This window comes from Arctopsyche grandis, unplaced genomic scaffold (genome assembly GCF_051622035.1).
Source record: "Arctopsyche grandis isolate Sample6627 unplaced genomic scaffold, ASM5162203v2 HiC_scaffold_133, whole genome shotgun sequence".
Taxonomy (NCBI): Eukaryota; Metazoa; Arthropoda; class Insecta; order Trichoptera; family Hydropsychidae; genus Arctopsyche; species Arctopsyche grandis.
The window spans coordinates 6,546-25,625 of record NW_027518472.1 but is presented as its reverse complement, the minus strand read 5'-3'; the positions used below and the strand labels follow the sequence as shown (position 1 = coordinate 25,625).

General features: G+C 29.8%; 1 protein-coding gene across 1 annotated transcript; it reads right to left on the bottom strand.

The window, feature by feature from the left end:
- Positions 1–18,479: 18,479 nt before the first annotated feature.
- LOC143921999 (zinc finger protein 593-like) lies at positions 18,480–18,794 on the bottom strand. Its single transcript, XM_077445292.1, has one exon. It carries the CDS (start codon positions 18,792–18,794, stop codon positions 18,480–18,482), a length of 315 nt encoding a protein of 104 aa, XP_077301418.1.
- Between the last annotated feature and the right edge of the window lie 286 nt (positions 18,795–19,080).

The following is a 19,080-nucleotide window of genomic DNA, read 5'->3' as shown; positions in this document are numbered from 1 at the left end:
TGTCACATACTTCTTCGAAGGTTCTTAATCTTACTTGATCCCAGTTTGCAGAAAGCTTCGCTTCATTCGGTGTAACACCAATCCCTTCATGAAGCGTATTATTATACTCTGCTGTAATCTTATTAAGTCTACATTGAAGTACACCTTTGAACGATCCTTTTCTAAGTCCTTCTAGTATCGTCTTATTAAACCTCTCAATTCTTCCATTCGATTGAGGATGATGAGCTGCAGTGACATGATGTACTATACCGTTATCTTGAACCCATCCTTTTATCTTACTATCACAGTTCTCTCTTGCACCATCCGATATTAAAGTCTTAACACTTAGTTCACTGTTTATTTCCTGTAAGAACTTCATTATGTGTTTTGCCTCCCTATTCGGTATCCTTTTGGCAAATCCTTCTCTGGTAAAATAGTCTATCGCTGTGATTATATAATCTCCTTTCAATGGACCCATCACATCAAATCCAACCTTCTCCCCCCTCGCAAAAGCCTTTACATGCTTGTATCCTTTGGTTCGTTTTGGATTGAACATTTTACACACATGACAGTTTTTAATTGCCTGACGGACTTCTTCCGTTTGAGCGAGACGATAAACAATCGCGTTTGCTCCACGATGTACCATAGCTTCATGTATTTTCAAAATCAACTTATCTCTGTCTGAGTCTAACTTCTCAACCTCATTAATCACTTTTATTGATCTACTCAGTGTATCCACATTATTATTTGTTTCTTCTTTAGAATATTTATTTTTTCCACCCTGTGCCTTAATCCACCTTCGGCCTAGCAATAACTTATCTTTGTTAGATCTTGGCAAAATAAATAAGCTTGCCTTACACTTTTTCCTTTCATGATAAAATTCTAAATCTACTGATTCCCTAATTTCTATGCGCCTACCATCGACTGCATATCTAATTTCTTTGGGATTTACTTCTTTACTAGCAAGACCCAAGCTTCTTGCCAATTCTTTGGAAATATAGTTTTCCTCCGCGCCAGTATCTAATACTGCACGATATTTGTTCTTAGCCACATAAATAAAATCCGACTTATTTATTGCGAAGTCTCTAACGCACCCTTCGACTTCATTAACTTCCCTTCTTCTACTCTTGGGATTCTTTTCCTTTTTGGGGTTGTCCGAACACGTAGAAGCATAGTGTTCACCATTGCAGATAAAGCAACTAATTTTCTTTTTGATACGGTCTTTCTTTTGAAACATGTTCCTTTCTTCAACTCTTATTTTTGCCGCCAAAAAATCCTTTTCCATCAAAACAATTTTCCTCATCAAATTGCTTGAGATTTTTTCCTCACAGATAATATGAGCTTTTAAAACCCAATACTCTTTATCTATTCCTTCAATTAAAAAAGAGAACCTTCGCTTTTCGTCAATGCCTAAGGTTTCTCCTAGGTCTTCCATCCTCACAATATACTCAGATAATTTTTCACCTGTCCTTTGGCTCAATCTGGCATATTGCCCTTCAGTCATTTCGATTGACTGGAATCTTTCTTTCAATTCTTTACTCCATTGTAAGAAAGTTGTCTGTCTTCTACCCTCCTCTATGAGCTTAACATGCCACTTCATGATTGCGAATTCGGCTTCGCAAACAGCACACTCAATTTTTTCCTCCTCTGACAAATTTTTCCATCCTCTTCTGAGTTGGATTGTCAATAAATCTTCTTCAAGGAAAGCCTTTCGTAGTTTAGTAATACGTACATTTGTAACACCTACAACTAGCTTATCTAATTCATTCCTACTCTCCACCATGTCTTGTGCCATCGAAGATGGCGTAAGCTCTTCATTATTAAAGTATTTAGTCATTAAGGGTATTTATTTAAATAATATTAATAGAGGATAACACAACAGGTATAAAATAATAGAGTTAATTTTAATCTACTTTCCCAGTAATCTACATTGAGTTTTTTAACCTAAATAAAAATTACAAAAAAGATATTTAATCAATTTTGCCACGAACCATCATATTCTTGTACTAAATAAGAATTTGGATATATCGTTTGCAGCTCTTCAGCAGTTTTGTTTTTTAATTCATGTTTATTTTTCAAATGAACTGGATAAAAGAAATTACTTGCATACACCTTGATTCCACCCGGCCCCTTTTGTTTTACATATAAATTTATTGCGTCTTTCAACGGTGCTGGCCCTGTTGCTTCGAGTACGTGTTTTTCGCTGATACCAGGTTTATTCATTTCTTTGATTATGTGCTTCGTAAGACCAGTTTTTTTTGAAGCCGCTATAAAACCATTTGCAGGCTCAAAAACATGCTCGCTTTCATTGCCAACTACAAATTTATATGACTTTAGCAAAGGCTCAATATTTTTTATCGCAATAAAATCATGATCGAGATATACACCACCAAAGCAATAAAGGAGTATAATTCGGGCTGCATCATGCTTTTTAATTGGTACGTCATAAGATTTAAATGTTTTTAGAAATTCTGGGAAATATTTTTCTATTAAAAGAATTATTTTATCTTCGCTCCAAAGCTTTAATGTCCAGTTTGGATGTAGCTTTTTAAGACGATCCATATTTTCGAGATATTTCTGTGGAATTGTGCTGCCTTTACCAAAATCAAACCAAATTGTATGGAAAACCTTTGGTATTTTTTGCGAATCGTTTTGGGCTGGGAGGTTACTAGAAAATTCCATTGCCCTTACTTGATTTGTTTTTTTAATAGTTTCTTGACTTTTATACCAGGAACGATGGCAGATAAAAATAACAGAAAATTTAAATGTGAAATATTCATATTTATGGGACGTAAAGTAACATTTTTATAAATAAGAAACTTTCTTTGTTGACAAACAAATAAAAATAATATATTAATTAAAACTTGAAAAAATAACCAAAAAAAAACTTCAGTAAAAAGAGCATCTAACTGTAAAACAAACTTCGGTTCGACATTATTTAATCCAGCCCTTTGAATTAATATTGTGTTTTCTCAATTTCAAAAAATGAAATTTTGTTTATGTTTTCTGATGTGTGAGAAAAAATGTAATAATTTATCACAATTTAAGTATTATTCTAAATAGAATTTAATGACATAGGAGTAACTTTAACAATTATACATTATTAAATGATTAATTTTTTTAAACATTTTATATCTTTTATGTTTAGGTTGTAATTTTATGAAATAAAATTCATAGTGATTACGATAACAAACGTGCTATTTTTATAACTTTTTGCTATGGAGTTAAACTATAGCAATGCCTAAACAATTTAAAATATAAATAAAACCAAGTATGTTTCAACAACAGTGTACATCTTTTTAATCGGACACCAAACTATTTTTAATATCGCAAAAATAAGTTTAATTTAAAATTTTAAAAAGGTTCTATTATTTTTTTTTAAAACAGTTGATATCAATATGAAAGGGAATAAACAAAAAGTTGGGCTAAGGTTACTATGAGTATTTAGTATTATTTAAAACAAACACAAAATATAATTCTAGATCATGTATCTAAAAAACTATGAAGCGCTTGTTGTTTTCTTCTATAAATTTAACTACTAATACCTCTAATGACTAAAAACTTTAATAATGAAGGGCTTGCGCCATCTTCTATGGCGCAAGACAGCGTTTATGAAAAAAAAACTTGTTTTTGATGAATTCGTATAAAATTTAATAGTTTGTGTGTGTTTCTCATTTGAATCGGCATTTTTTTGTTACTGGTTGTTATAAGAAGACCTTATATACATTTTGAGGTTAATTATTTAATATTATTTCAACATTATCTATTATAATTAAAAGTTGTTATATATAATATACTTAAATAAATACTTGTGTTTACTTCAAACTTTTAAGTTAAATAAGTTTCGATAATTTTTTTATAATTAATGATGTTAAGTAACCTTAAATATTATTTTGATCAAGAAACCAGCTATTTACCGTATCAAATTACGAATGTGTTTGTGATTTATAATAAAATACCTAATTTAAGCATTTTCTGATTTCTCTTTACACATAAACTTAAAAAAAATTCAAGTTTAAATTATAAAAAATTTATTAAATAGTGTTAATAGAATTAATGACATCGGGGTAACTTTAACATCCCCCCGCAAGGCTCTTGAGCCGTTTTAGACCACTGATATTAAATTTATATCCGAGTGTATCCTTTTTTCAATCTTGTTATCTTTTTTAACATAGTAAGCGTCTTTTCCCGCTTTCATCAGAATCTTTCCTGTTTCTCCAAATCTTTGGTTTTCTTTGTGGCCAGGCAATTCTTTAATTGCTACTGTTTGCCCACTTACAAACTTATCTCTGAACCTTTTCTTGAATCCTTTCGCATAAGGACCTCTTCTTTTATTTCTCATCTTCAATTCTTCTTTATCACATTCCCAGGCCTCTTCAGGGCTCATTTTTATTGCTGAGTGCAGGTTGCTGTTGTATCTAGCCACCGCGTAGCGGCGTTGGGCTAGTGGTCGGCTTGCTGATTCACTCCCGAACTGCCCGGGTTCGAGCCTCGCTTTGGTAGGTAAAAGAACATTAACCGGGACGCCGTTACAAAAGTGGGCGCTAGTCGTAATAACCCCACTATAAAAAGACTAAGACAGTATGGTACTGTCTCTAATTATAACGCCAGCTCAGGGTCAATGGGACACTTAGTCCTAAGGCTAGCCGACCGTCGGCAGAGGGATTAAGCTGGCATAAGGGCCGTGGAGGGTTTACGCAGCAATGCGGTTCCCCGACCGGATTACAGAGAAACACACGAAGAAAACTAACAAAGTATTAACAACTACAGCTTAAATAAATCCGAACATTTTTATTTTTTTTTATCTAGCCACCGCTCTCCCTACCATTTCATCTAGTGACATACCGTTTTCTTCTTTCCTAAAAAATTCTCTTAATGTTCTGTTCAGTCTTTCTACTCTGCCATTACTTTGATGGTTATCTATTGAAGTCACATGCATCTTAATATTTCTATCATTACACAACATTTCCATCATGTTATTGTTAAACTCTTTTCCATGATCCATTATTAATTCTTCTGGGTTACCATATTTTCTAAACCAAGTTTTAAGGACATCAACTATGTCTCTTGCGGTTTTTTTATTTAAGTTATTGGCCCACATAAATCTAGTGTAATAATCAATACCTACTAATATGTATTGTTCTTTATATTCTAATATATCAATTCCCACTTTTTCTAATTTCCTAGTAGTTTCAATAAATTCACTACCTCCTTTGATTTTTACTTTATTTCTCATACAAGTTTCACAATTTGCTATCCCCTCTTTTATATGCTCTTTCAGCGGCGTTGGGCTAGTGGTCGGCTTGCTGATTCACTCCCGAACTGCCCGGGTTCGAGCCTCGCTTTGGTAGGTAAAAGAACATTAACCGGGACGCCGTTACAAAAGTGGGCGCTAGTCGTAATAACCCCACTATAAAAAGACTAAGACAGTATGGTACTGTCTCTAATTATAACGCCAGCTCAGGGTCAATGGGACACTTAGTCCTAAGGCTAGCCGACCGTCGGCAGAGGGATTAAGCTGGCATAAGGGCCGTGGGGGGTTTACGCAGCAATGCGGTTCCCCGACCGGATTACAGAGAAACACACGAAGAAAACTAACAAAGTATTAACAACTACAGCTTAAATAAATCCGAACATTTTTTTTTTTATATGCTCTTTCATCTTTACCCAACTGGTATATTGCTTTTTAATTGCATATTCTGTTAAATCTACACCTCTGTGTCCCGTTTCCTCATGTAACTCTTTTATTATCTTTTCTTGACTTTCTGTAGCTGGTTTTAATTCTTCATTTTCTTTATATATCCTTGATAAAGCATCTGCCTCATACATTTCATCTCCTGTCCTATAAATGACTTCAAAGTCATATCCTTGGATTCTTTCCATCCATCTCTGTATTCTTGCATTTCCAAAATCTTCTTTTGTCCTTATCCATTGAGCCGCTTTGTGATCAGTAATCACTGTAAATTTCCTTCCTGCTAGATACATATCTAATTTTTCAATAGCCCATATAATTGCATATACTTCTTTTTCGGTTATTCCCCAATTTACTTCAGAGTTTTTTAACTTTGTTGCTATAGGCTTAATAACTTGTTTTTCACCTGTATCGCTCCATTGATATAATATTGCGCCTAATCCTGTATTGGATGCGTCTGTTTCTAAGAAAAATTATTTTTCATAATTTGGATGGTATCTCTTAATTTCTTTATTGGCATCTTCTTGTAATTGCTCAAATGCTGCTGTATGTTTATCTTCCCAGTCTTTCATTGTCTTATCTACTTTTAGTAGTTCATATAATTCTGATGTTTTTTTTCCATAATCATAAATAAATCTTCTATGATAGTTTATTGCACCTAGGAATCTTTGTAGTTCCTTTTTAGTGTTTGGCCTCTGGAACTGTAATATTTTTTCTTTCATATCATCTGGCATTAATACTGCATTGCCATCAATCGTCATTCCTAGCAATTTAACTTGTTTTTTCTTCAGCTGCATCTTATTCGGATTAATTTTCAGTTTAATTTTATTAAATTTATCCAATATTTCAAACAGTATTCTGTCATGTTCCTCTGCAGTTTTTGCGTATATCACTATATCGTCTAGATAAACTAGACATCCTTTATATAACCATTCGTGTAATTCCTTTTCCATAATTCTTTGAAAAATAGCTGGTGCGTTTTTGAAACCCATAGGCATTCTTTTCCACTCATACTTCTGATGATTTATTGTAAATGCTGTTTTGTGTGCATCACTCTCTTCTAATTTTATTTGGAAGTAGCCGTCTTTTAAGTCCAAAACTGTGAACCATTCATTTCCCTGCATGCTATCAATAATTTCTTCGATTTTTGGCAAGGCATAATCATCTGCTTCCGTGATGTCGTTCAGAGCCATCAGATTTGTACAAAGTCTAATTGACTTATCTGGCTTAATCACTGGTTTAATTAAATTGTTCCATTCCGATTTTGATTTCGTTATATATTTTTTGCCAAGTAGTTGTTTAATTGTGTCGTTCACTTTACTCTCTAACCCTTTCTTGATATGGGTAGGTTTGGCTTTTACTATCTTATCTGGGGCGCTATTTATTTTACACTTTTCCCCTTCATACCCATCGTTTGGAATCTCCAAATCTGTAATTTCTGGGTATAACTCGCATATTAGCTCTTCATTTACTTGTCTAACGCGGTTGCCTCTTTTTTCTTTTCTTAAAGGCTCTTTCCTAGTATTATCGTATTTAATTTTACTTTTATTACTATCTTTATTACAACTATTACTTTTATCATTACCACCTAATTTCTTATTAATTCTTTTCAACCCAAAATATTGAGAATTTTCTTTATTTTTTCGATGAGGGTTATCTACTTGAGACCCCCTCGGGAAACTTCTTCCCTTATTTCCAAACGACCTTTTTTCTTTGTCGAGCCTATCAGCTCTCATAATTCTTAGGATAAATTCCTCTTCCACGATACCTTCTTGCCAGGCATCTATCATAGCAAATTTTTTAAGGCACGTTCCTGCAATCAGACCTTGAACCGTGTCTAATTCCAATCCCTGTGCTAATTCTTGAATTTTCCTCGCGTATTCTTCGATCGATTCCCCGTACGCTTGCCTTTGGTATCTCAAAATCCTAGATACCCTCGCACGGTTAGTTTTTTCTAATTCCCGTTCATTCGCTCTCTCAACTTTTTCCCTGGCTTGTGCTAGCTTTCTTTCTTCTTCACGGACTTTCTCCGACGCCTCTTTGATTGCTTCCTTGAGCTCCTTCTCCATTTCTTGCCTTGCTTGCTCTTTTACTTCTTTGCGCCATCTTTCTGCTGTTTTTTCAATTTCAAGGTTACGCTTGGCAGCTTCTAGTTCTAGCTTTTGCAGATTTTTCTTTTTCTTCCTTCAAAATATCCTCCTCCTCCTTTTCTAAAATTTTACTCAACTCAGCTGTCAACTCTTTAAAAGAAATTTTAAAATTTTTTTCTTCTAACTCCATAATCTCCAGCTGGAGATCCTCACTGACACTCTTAAGGAGGAGAACCTTCTTCTCTTCTTCACCCCCTTGAGGATCTTTTATCTCTTTATTTATTTTATAAACCTCCAGGGCAAGCTTCCCGGGCGTCATCTTTCTTTGGGTATTCTCCACCATGTTAATAGAATTTAATGACATAGGGGTAACTTTAACAGAAATAAAAGTTAAATATTTCCAGAACGGGGTGACTTTTTAATTAACAATATTGTATTATACTATAAAATTTTATTTGTTTTCTTTTAAATGTAAACATTCGAATTTGTAGTAAAAGAAGCTTTTTAAAGTCGAGTTTCAGGTTAAAATTACTGAGTATTCAGATCCCCGTTTAGACCTAGAAGTTGCTAAAGCTATTAATTAGCAGCATTTAACTTCATAAATGCTTTTGTAAGATTTAATGTGTTATTTTCACCGTTGCTTAAAAACCTTTAATTCAAAGTTTTATTATTTTAAATTGATCTTATAGAACTTGTATGCACAGATTAAAATCTAATTAGAAAATTTAAATGAAATTAATAGCTATCATTTGGGAAAACATCAAATAAATGAAATTGGCTTTAAAAAACAAAAAAAGCTTTGTTATTTTAGTTTGATTGTTGATAAAATATAATTAAAACAGACAGCAAAACAAAGTTTTCAAATTTAATTCTTTTAAAATCTATGATTTATTTAATTTATTTCATCCAGTTAAATTCTATTCCTTTCATTAATATTAATATTATTTTTATTTTATAAAATCAATTTTTTTAAAAGATTCTAGTTTGTTTAACAATTGATTTTATTGTTTATATTAAATAATAAATATCTATCATTCATTGTTCAAAATTATACATAAAAGGCTATTATAAATTAATAAAATATATTAAAAATTAATTAGATCCCGTGATGTTTTTTTGGATTTTAATTTGCTAAACGTAAACAAATCTCTTTAGATTAATTTTTAAAAACATATAAAGTCCAGAAAAATTGGGCCTAATAATGTTATTGTTGAAGAATATGGCGATTTTTGAATTTGCAATATATCAAACCTGCATAAAAGGAGAAATTAAATGCTCGCACGATCAGGGTGAAGTGTCCGAAGATACAACTTCCACCCCTGATATAGATCCATGGGGTTGGATTGACTTTTCAAGTGATCTGCCATCGAAAGATTCTGATCTACTCATTCCAAAAGTTTTTCATACAGTTTGGTTTGATTTTGGTAATGGAAAAGATATTCCGGCGCAATATGCTAAAAATATGGAAAGATTACAAGGATTACATCCTGACTGGGAAATAAAATTATGGTCAGAAGAAGATGTTGAAGATTTAATAAAAAATAGATTCCCATGGTTTTATAATACATGGAAATCATATAATGTACCAATAAAAAGACACGATTCTTGTAGAGCAGCAATTTTATATTGTAATGGAGGTGTGTATATTGATCACGACATGATTTCAATAAAAAATCTAGAACCATTATTAAGATCATACAAACTTGTGCTTGGAAATGAAAACGAACATCATCTTGAACCATCAAATGGATTCATGGCATCTATAAAACATAATGAGTTTTTTAAGCACTACTTAAAACGAATGTCTATGCCAGGCGAAGCTGAAAAACCTGTTTTACTGGCTACAGGCCCTTATCAACTAAGAGAGGCGCTCTTAAAACATATTAGAAAATCCGGCCAAGAATATGTGAAAGTTTACGCCAAAGAATTTTTGTTTCCTTGTGAATTTCATTTTAGGTTCGAAGAAAGGCAGTTAACAATTGATCAGCTTGTAGAAAAATACCCCAAATGCCATCTTTTTCATCAATATGATTATACCTGGGAAAATAATCAATAAAGAAATGTGATGTAATTCAGGTTTAAGTTTTTTAATAATTTGCCCGTAATATTTATTTTTCGTTTTGGTTTATATGTAGAAAATGTAAAGTTTTATCTTAAATGTAAATTCAACTTATAATAGCATTAATTCAAAATCCTTTCTAAATCGGATTTTAATAGCTTGTTGGTTATATCTGTATTATTAGGTTTAAAAGGTTGGATTATAGCTTTTTAAGCTAATACTATTTAATAAATGCCCTTGTCATGATTATCGCTAACTTTAAATAATAAATTATTTGTTCTAAAGATTTATCTCAACGTTAGAACCTTAATCTAAGTACTATTTCTTAATAAAACTTTATTGAGAATTTCCTTATGGCGGAATAAGAAGTAACGAAGAAGAAAAATGGCACTGAGAAAAAAAAAATGTTCGGATTTATTTAAGCTGTAGTTGTTAATACTTGTTAGTTTTCTTCGTGTTTTTGTCTGTAACCCGGTCGGGGAACCGCATTGCTGCGTAAACCCCCACGGCCCTTATGCCAGCTTTAATCCCTCTGCCGACAGTCGGCTAGCCTTAGGACTAAGTGTCCCATTGACCTTGAGCTGGCGTTATAATTAGAGACAGTACCATACTGTCTTAAAAATGGCACTGAGAAGTTGGATAACTGGTAATTGAGTTTGCAGAAGTATTCTAAGGTGTGAAACTTGTTTTAAGCTAGAAAAAAACCAAATTTTTACTTTAAATTAATAACTTTTTAAATTTGTTTTTCATGGTGAAAAGAGTACATAGAGCGATTAAATTATATTTGCTAATATATAAAGCATAATTACACCATTAATTGCCATGTCTTCTATAAAAAGAGATCCATTCGAATAGAAATGTTTACAATCAAACTATTTAAAAGTATCTAAATAAGCAGCTTTTTTTAATATTGAATGTAAAATTATTTATAATTCTCAAAAGATCTCTCTACAAAAGCAGATATATTCCCTGCTATAAATATAAATATTATTTTGTGTACATTAAAAACTTATCTGAGTAATATATTTAGATTGATTTCATGAATGAAACTTCTTCTTCTATGGCAAATTATATAATAATAAATCTGGCGGGTTGATCAATATTTGTAATTTTTTAAAATAGTAAAGTCTTCTAACGTTATTTAGTATCTATACAACATTTAGCGTTAATATTATCAATAAAAACCATAATACAGCACAATTTAAAAGGAAATGATTTATAATAAATATGTGATAAATTGGGTAAAACCAGTAAGCCCTAAAACAAGAAGTTAGTTAATCATTCCAAAAAGGATATTTTTTGTAACAGTTTTACTTATTTAATTAAATATATGTGTAGCCTAACATTCTATATGGTTTGAATTTATTGCTCCTTAAAATACAGGGTAATTTGGCTTTCAATATTATCTAAGCTTTCTTTTTAAGAGTTTATCACTAAGTCACGCCTCATATATTTTAAACTTTTAAATATTTAAGAACTGTATAATTAATAACACCGCCGGACAAGCAAGTTTTTTAAATAATATTGGAAAACTACCAAAATATAGCAAATTAACATTCCACAAGATAATTGTTAGATGTTTCAATTAAACAATTTTAACACGTTTAGGCTTAGAGGTTAGTTTTAAAAAATGTACTTGATTTACCCACATTTAATTGATTTTTCAATACAATAAATGTTGTGATTAGAACAAAAAATCAGCCACATTATATTTTATTTTTATTTTTGGCACTTGTTTTAGTAAGAAAAAATTACAAGATTGTTTTTTACATTCGATATTTTTTTAATTATACACTTAATTTTATTTTTTTCGCTATTTATTAATGCACCATCAATAAATTGATTAGTTGTTTATTTTTACAATTATTAAAATAAATAAGATTGACTGGTTTTGAAAAAGAGTATATTAATTAATTTATTTATCACATTTTTTTAATTTTTAATACATCCTAAAAATATAATTTTATTTAACCAAGTGACACACGTTTACATCATACATTTAAAACTGTTAAAGTTACCCCTATGTCATTAAATTCTATTTAGAATAATACTTAAATTGTGATAAATTATTACATTTTTTCTCACACATCAGAAAACATAAACAAAATTTCATTTTTTGAAATTGAGAAAACACAATATAAATTCAAAGGGCTGGATTAAATAATGTCGAACCGAAGTTTGTTTTACAGTTAGATGCTCTTTTTACTGAAGTTTTTTTTTGGTTATTTTTTCAAGTTTTAATTAATATATTATTTTAATTTGTTTGTCAACAAAGAAAGTTTCTTATTTATAAAAATGTTACTTTACGTCCCATAAATATGAATATTTCACATTTCAATTTTCTGTTATTTTTATCTGCCATCGTTCCTGGTATAAAAGTCAAGAAACTATTTAAAAAAACGGATCAAGTAAGGGCAATGGAATTTTCTAGTAATCTCCCAGCTCAAAACGATTCGCAAAAAATACCAAAGGTTTTCCATACAATTTGGTTTGATTTTGGTAAAGGCAGCACAATTCCACAGAAATATCTCGAAAATATGGATCGTCTTAAAAAGCTACATCCAAACTGGACATTAAAGCTTTGGAGCGAAGATAAAATAATTCTTTTAATAGAAAAATATTTCCCAGAATTTCTAAAAACATTTAAATCTTATGACGTACCAATTAAAAAGCATGATGCAGCCCGAATTATACTCCTTTATTGCTTTGGTGGTGTATATCTCGATCATGATTTTATTGCGATAAAAAATATTGAGCCTTTGCTAAAGTCATATAAATTTGTAGTTGGCAATGAAAGCGAGCATGTTTTTGAGCCTGCAAATGGTTTTATAGCGGCTTCAAAAAAAACTGGTCTTACGAAGCACATAATCAAAGAAATGAATAAACCTGGTATCAGCGAAAAAGAAGTACTCGAAGCAACAGGGCCCTCACTGTTGAAAGACGCAATAAATTTATATGTAAAACAAAAGGGGCCGGGTGGAATCAAGGTGTATGCAAGTAATTTCTTTTATCCAGTTCATTGGAAAAATAAACATGAATTAAAAAACAAAACTACTGAAGAGCTGCAAACGATATATCCAAATTCTTATTTTATACAAGAATATGATGGTTCGTGGAAAAATTGATTAAATATCTTTTTTGTAATTTTTATTTAGGTTAAAAAACTCAATGTAGATTACTGGGAAAGTAGATTAAAATTAACTCTATTATTTTATACCATAACAGATTTTTTAATATATGTTGAACAAAGAAGGGGATAACTGTCTTGTATTATCGAAGATGGCGCAAACCTTTCATTAAATAATTATTTAGCCATTAAGTGTATTTATTTAAATTAAGTTGGATATATATAATACTACATACCCATGTTTACCTCAAACTCTTACTAATTATATTTATAATCGATTAAAAAACAATATTTACTTTTAGCTTACGCTCATTTTACTTGATACGCCTAGCTTTTTAAAATTATTGAAATATAATTGTTTAATGTGTCTTTATTTCATTAGATCCCTTTACAGTAGTTTACAAAAATCAAAAAAACATTATGGTGAATTTCTTTACAAAATCTTCATTTATTTTTTTTTGAATCTTTAGAATTGTAAAGCGGATGAAAAAATACTAAAAATATACAACTAAGCAATCCAAAAACAACTTCTAAAGTGAATCTTAGTCTGCCTATATGATCTTTTTCAAATATAAATAAGCAGATTTGCATTATCATTGAAAACAATGTTAATTTATAATGTAAATTCCTAGAAATCATCTTATACTTCACAATTTTAAATGCAATAAAAAAGAGCTTAAGCAATTCGAAAAACATAAATTTAGTATGTAAAGCTTTAAATGTTCCTATGTTTAAATCATAAAAAACCAGGATTATTTTGATTACAGAATATAGAAATACGTACTTGGGAACTACTCCTCTTAAACTCAACATTGGAGGCACAATAAAAAAAAATTACAAATAAAATAATTTGCATTTTAAAAGAAACAAGAGATCTTGAATTTTTAATGTTAAAAGCAGCTATAATTAAAAATCTTGGGATACTCGTTTTACTACCATTTAATAAAATACAAATAATATTAAAGGCATTAATATGTTTAGTAAGAGTTCGAGGTAAACATGTGTATTTAGTATTATATAAATCCAGCTTGGTTTAATAATTGTTGTTATCTGTAGACCTATTAGACATTAAGGGTTATTTATTTAAGACTATTTCAACAATAATTTATCCAAAAGCTATGAAGGGAGATGATGTTTAACTTTACTGCTTTTTGTATATTTTTGACTTGCTAATTAATGATGGACTTTAAAATACAATTTATAGTTTAACAAACCTCTCCAGAGTTTGAAATTATTTCCGCTTAGCATTAAAAAGAGTTATGATTTATGTTATGCTTGAAAGATTACACGTGTTTAATCTCAAAATCTAATCAAATTTAATACATTTTCATTAGGCCTAATTAGTACAGAAAGTATTTTTTATTACAAATCAAAGATAATCATAAAAGAGTATTCCTCAAACAGATTTAGCTTAAATAATCACAGCGCAACCTTACATGTTGTTGTGTTATCCTCTATTAATATAATTTAAATAAATACCCTGAATGACTAAATACTTTAATAATGAAGAGCTTACGCCATCTTCGATGGCACAAGACACATGTAAAGAAAAATATTAGTAGTCATTTAAATCAAAGATAATTTAAGCAAGGGCAACATTAACCAGTTTTGCCTTTACATGGCCACAAAAAACCCTTAGATGTGACCATAATTATTCATTGCGATTTTTTATTAAAAAAAGATATTAATATATACAATGTTTAAACATCAAATGGATTAGAGGCATCTGTTAGGCATAATGGGGGGTTAAATCATTGCTTAAAACGAATGTCTATGCCTGGAGAAGCTGAAAAACATATTTTACTGGCTACAGGGCCTTTCCAATTGCTGGAGGCAATAAATTATTAATTTTAGATATATGGAGAAAAGTAAACAAAGGTTATCAAACAACTTTTTTGTGTGGAACAATAAATTTGAAGAAGATAAGTTCATATTTCTAGCAAAAATACCTTTATTTGCCATATTTTTCGTCGTTTTTACTATACCAGGGAAAAAAATCAATAAAAAATGTGATGTAATCCAGTGTTGTGTTTTTTAATAATTTGCCCGTAATATTTATTTTTCGTTTTGGTTTATATGTAGAAAATGTAAAGTTTTATCTTAAATGTAAATTCAACTTATAATAGTATTAATCCAAAGTCCCATGTAAAAAGAGTTTTAATAACTTGGTGCTTATATCTATATTGTTAGTTCTATATGATTTATCTCATTAAAGAACATAAATCTAATTACTAGTTCTTAATAAAACGTTGTTGAGAATTTCCTTATTGCCGAATAGGAGGTATTGAAGATGCAAATGGCAGATAGAAGTTGAAGAAAAGGTAATTGAGATTGAATTGGAACTTTTTTTGTGCTAGAAAAAAAGGTGCCCGAATTTTTACTTCAAATTAATAACTTTTTCAGTTTAATAAACTCTTAATAGCCTTTTAAATTTATTATTTAACAGTGCTAAAGAGTACATAGGTAAATTAAATTATATGTGTTGGTATTTATAGCATAATTACTCCATTTATTGTTATATATGCTATAAAAAGATGTCAATTTGAATATGTATTTTGACAATTAATTTTTCTAAAAGTATCAAAGAAGCAGCTTTTTTTAATATCAAATGCAAAAACGACCATACTTCCCTAAAAAAAAAGAAAGATTACCTGCAATAAATATCAATACTGTATCTTTTTCATTAAAAACTTATCGGGTTGTTTAGTTTTCCTCGATTAATATAATTAAAATAAATATCCTTAGTGGCTAAATACTTTAGTAATGAAGAGCTTACGCAATCTTTGATGTCACAAGACAGCATATTTAATTGTAATTTTTCACAGTTTATTAATGTTCCATCAATTAGTTGATCGGATGTTTATTTTTACAATTATTAAAATAAATAAGATTGACTGGTTTTGAAAAAGAGTATATTAATTAATTTATTTATCACATTTTTTTAATTTTTAATACATCCTAAAAATATAATTTTATTTAACCAAGTGACACACGTTTACATCATACATTTAAAACATTAAAATTTAATCATCAAAATTAATTATTTGTGATTTGACAGTTTTTTTTGATAATATTTTTTAATGATATTAATATGCTTAAATTAATTGTTAATTAAAAATATCTTATTTAATTCAAAGTATTCCACCCCCCCTCAATGTTAATGTCTACATTTTCTTGCATACTGCAATTATCAACGCTTTCAATAATCAAGGCTTACTCTATTCAAAGAGATATATTAGAAATAACTCATGAATTGCCACCTCAAACAGAAGATCTTAAAATTCCTAAAATTTTTCATCAGATTTGGATGGACTTTGGCTCTGGTAAAGAAATAAACCCTGATTATATCAGAAATGTAGAAAGATTAAAAGAAATTCATCCTGATTGGACATTGAAACAGTGGACAGAAGCAGAAATTAGCGAATTTCTTCAAATGCACTATCCTTGGTTTTTCAAGATATGGCAGGCTTATGATAAAAAAATCAAGAAGCATGATTCCGCAAGGATTGCAATTCTTCATCATTACGGGGGTGCGTATATTGATCATGATTTTTTACCTCTTAGAAATATTGAGCCATTGTTAAAATCGTATAATTTTGTAGCTGGGTCTGAAAAAGAGCATTTTGAGCCCTCAAATGGATTCATGGCATCTGTTAAAGGATTTAGATTCTTAGAAAGATATTTGGAAGAGATGTGCTTGGTTGGTGTGCCACAATCTTCAGTCTTAGATGCAACTGGGCCCTACATATTCAGGTTTGTACTGCAAAAGTTTGTTGAAATCCATGGTCTATCCGGAATAAAGATCTACAGGCAAGATTTTTTCTATCCAGCAGGATGGTGCCATAATACCCCAGAAAGATACAACCCATACGAACATATGAAAGATAGATATCCTAATTGTTATCTTTTCCATTTGTATGATTATGCCTGGATGAATCAAGTAAATAGCTACAATTGAATCTTTTCAAATATTCGGATTAATATTAACTTATGATTATTTTTTTTTAAAAATTACTATTTAATAAATTTTTATAATTTAAACTTGAATTTTTTTTAAGTTTATGTGTTAAGAGAAATCAGAAAATGTTTATTTTAAGTATTTTATTATAAAATCACAAACACATTCGTAATTTGATACGGTAAATAGCTGGTTTCTTGATCAAAATAATATTTAAGGTTACCTAACATCATTAATTATAAAAAAATTATCGAAACTTATTTAACTTAAAAGTTTGAAGTAAACACAAGTATTTATTTAAGTATATAATATATAGCTGTTAAAGTTACCTCTACGTCATTAAATTCTATTTAGAATAACCAACTTTTAATTATAATAGATAATGTTGAAATAATATTAAATAATTAACCCCCAGATGTATATAAGGTCTTCTTATAACAACCAGTAACAAAAAATGCCGATTCAAATGAGAAACCCCCCCACAAACTATTAAATTTTTATACGAATTCACCAAAAACAATTTTTCCAAAAAATTATTTCTTGCTTCATATATTGCCAAAACCATTTTTATTGGTTAATTGAGGCAGATGCATTAATAAATATTGCTTGGCTTAGTTTTATGCTCTAAATGCCGTACAATCATTTCTATTTTTTAGTTTTTTCTTTGGCATTTAATAGTTTCTTAATAAACATGATATCATGAATGTATTTTTTTTGTTTAATTATTTGAATATCTTTTTTATATAAAATAGGTGTCTTATTGTCATTTAAAACCAGAATCTCTGTCTCTTGTCCTATATCGGCCATGTCTATCAAATAAGCTACAATCTGAGTAATTCCACTATCTAAAAGACACTTGCTAATGTTAGAAGACCCTTCTCTTTGTTCATATTCTTTCTGCAACAATAAAGAATGTGAAATATCTAGAATTTGAATGATTTTATATTTTCCTTTTGAAATCATTTCTTGCTTAAGGAGCATTATAATCTAAATAATTTTATTTCAAAAACCAAGCTTTTATTATTCATTTGTATTTTTATATAGAATAGAGGCGAAATTTAAGAAAACGAAGCACAATCTTAAACTGCCAATTTTATATAATCTGAAGCTTGAATATCATTTGTATTTTTATATAGAATAGAGGCGAAATTTAAGAAAACCAAGCACAATCTTAAACTGCCAATTTTATATAATCTGAAGCTTTTATTATTCATTAAAAAGATATTCAAAATTTATTCGTCTATTCTTAAAACCAACCTATAATTTCTACAACAGCCTGTTTTTCAACTCTAAAGATTTAAAGCTATAACATAAAATATAACTCCAGGTAATACTACAAATTAGTTGCGTTACGGGTATTTTAAAAACGGGTTGTGAAAAAACTTTGGGATTTTTACAGATTTAAAATATATTTAGTTGAAAATATTTAATATACTTAATTAACTGCCTATGTTTACCCCAAACTCTTACTTAATTATTATTTTATTTATAGAATTTTTTAAAAAAATAAAGTTGGATTCGTTAAACGTTTTTATTTTAATAATTCTTTAAACCCCATAAATATACCGTTCAAATCAATATAAACCCCCTGCTATTTCAGCATCTTTGGTAGTGTGCTGCTTGGTATCAAATTCCTTTAAACGTTTCTTATGCCCTTTAGTTTTTATATGCTGTTGTAAAGTATTATAATCTTTAAAATACACATCACACTTTAAACAAGCAAATTTTCCATTAGCTGGCAAGTTTTCAATTCCTTCTATTGGTACATTATTTAGAACACCCTTTTGTATTTGATCTAATGGTCTTTTGCCTTTTACAAGAATTACTTTAGCACTATGCTGTTTTTTGCTATGCCCCTTTCCATGCTTCTGGGTTGCTTTTCTAGCCATGGGTAAATTTTTCCAACCCTTTGATTTTATAAATGTCAATTTTTTAAAATATTTAAATAAAGTAGGTTTATGTTTTACAGATCTAAACTCATTCTTTAGCTCTAAATTATAGAGTTACATGCTTCAATATGTCATTTATTGGTATCTATAAATTAAAAAAGAAATCAATTTTTGGTAAAAAGTCCTAGAGAGTAGACTTTACTATATACACGAATCCCCTGACAATCATTCTTAATAAAATTACAATGTACAAATCTAAACCGTTAATAATTTATCATTTTAATGA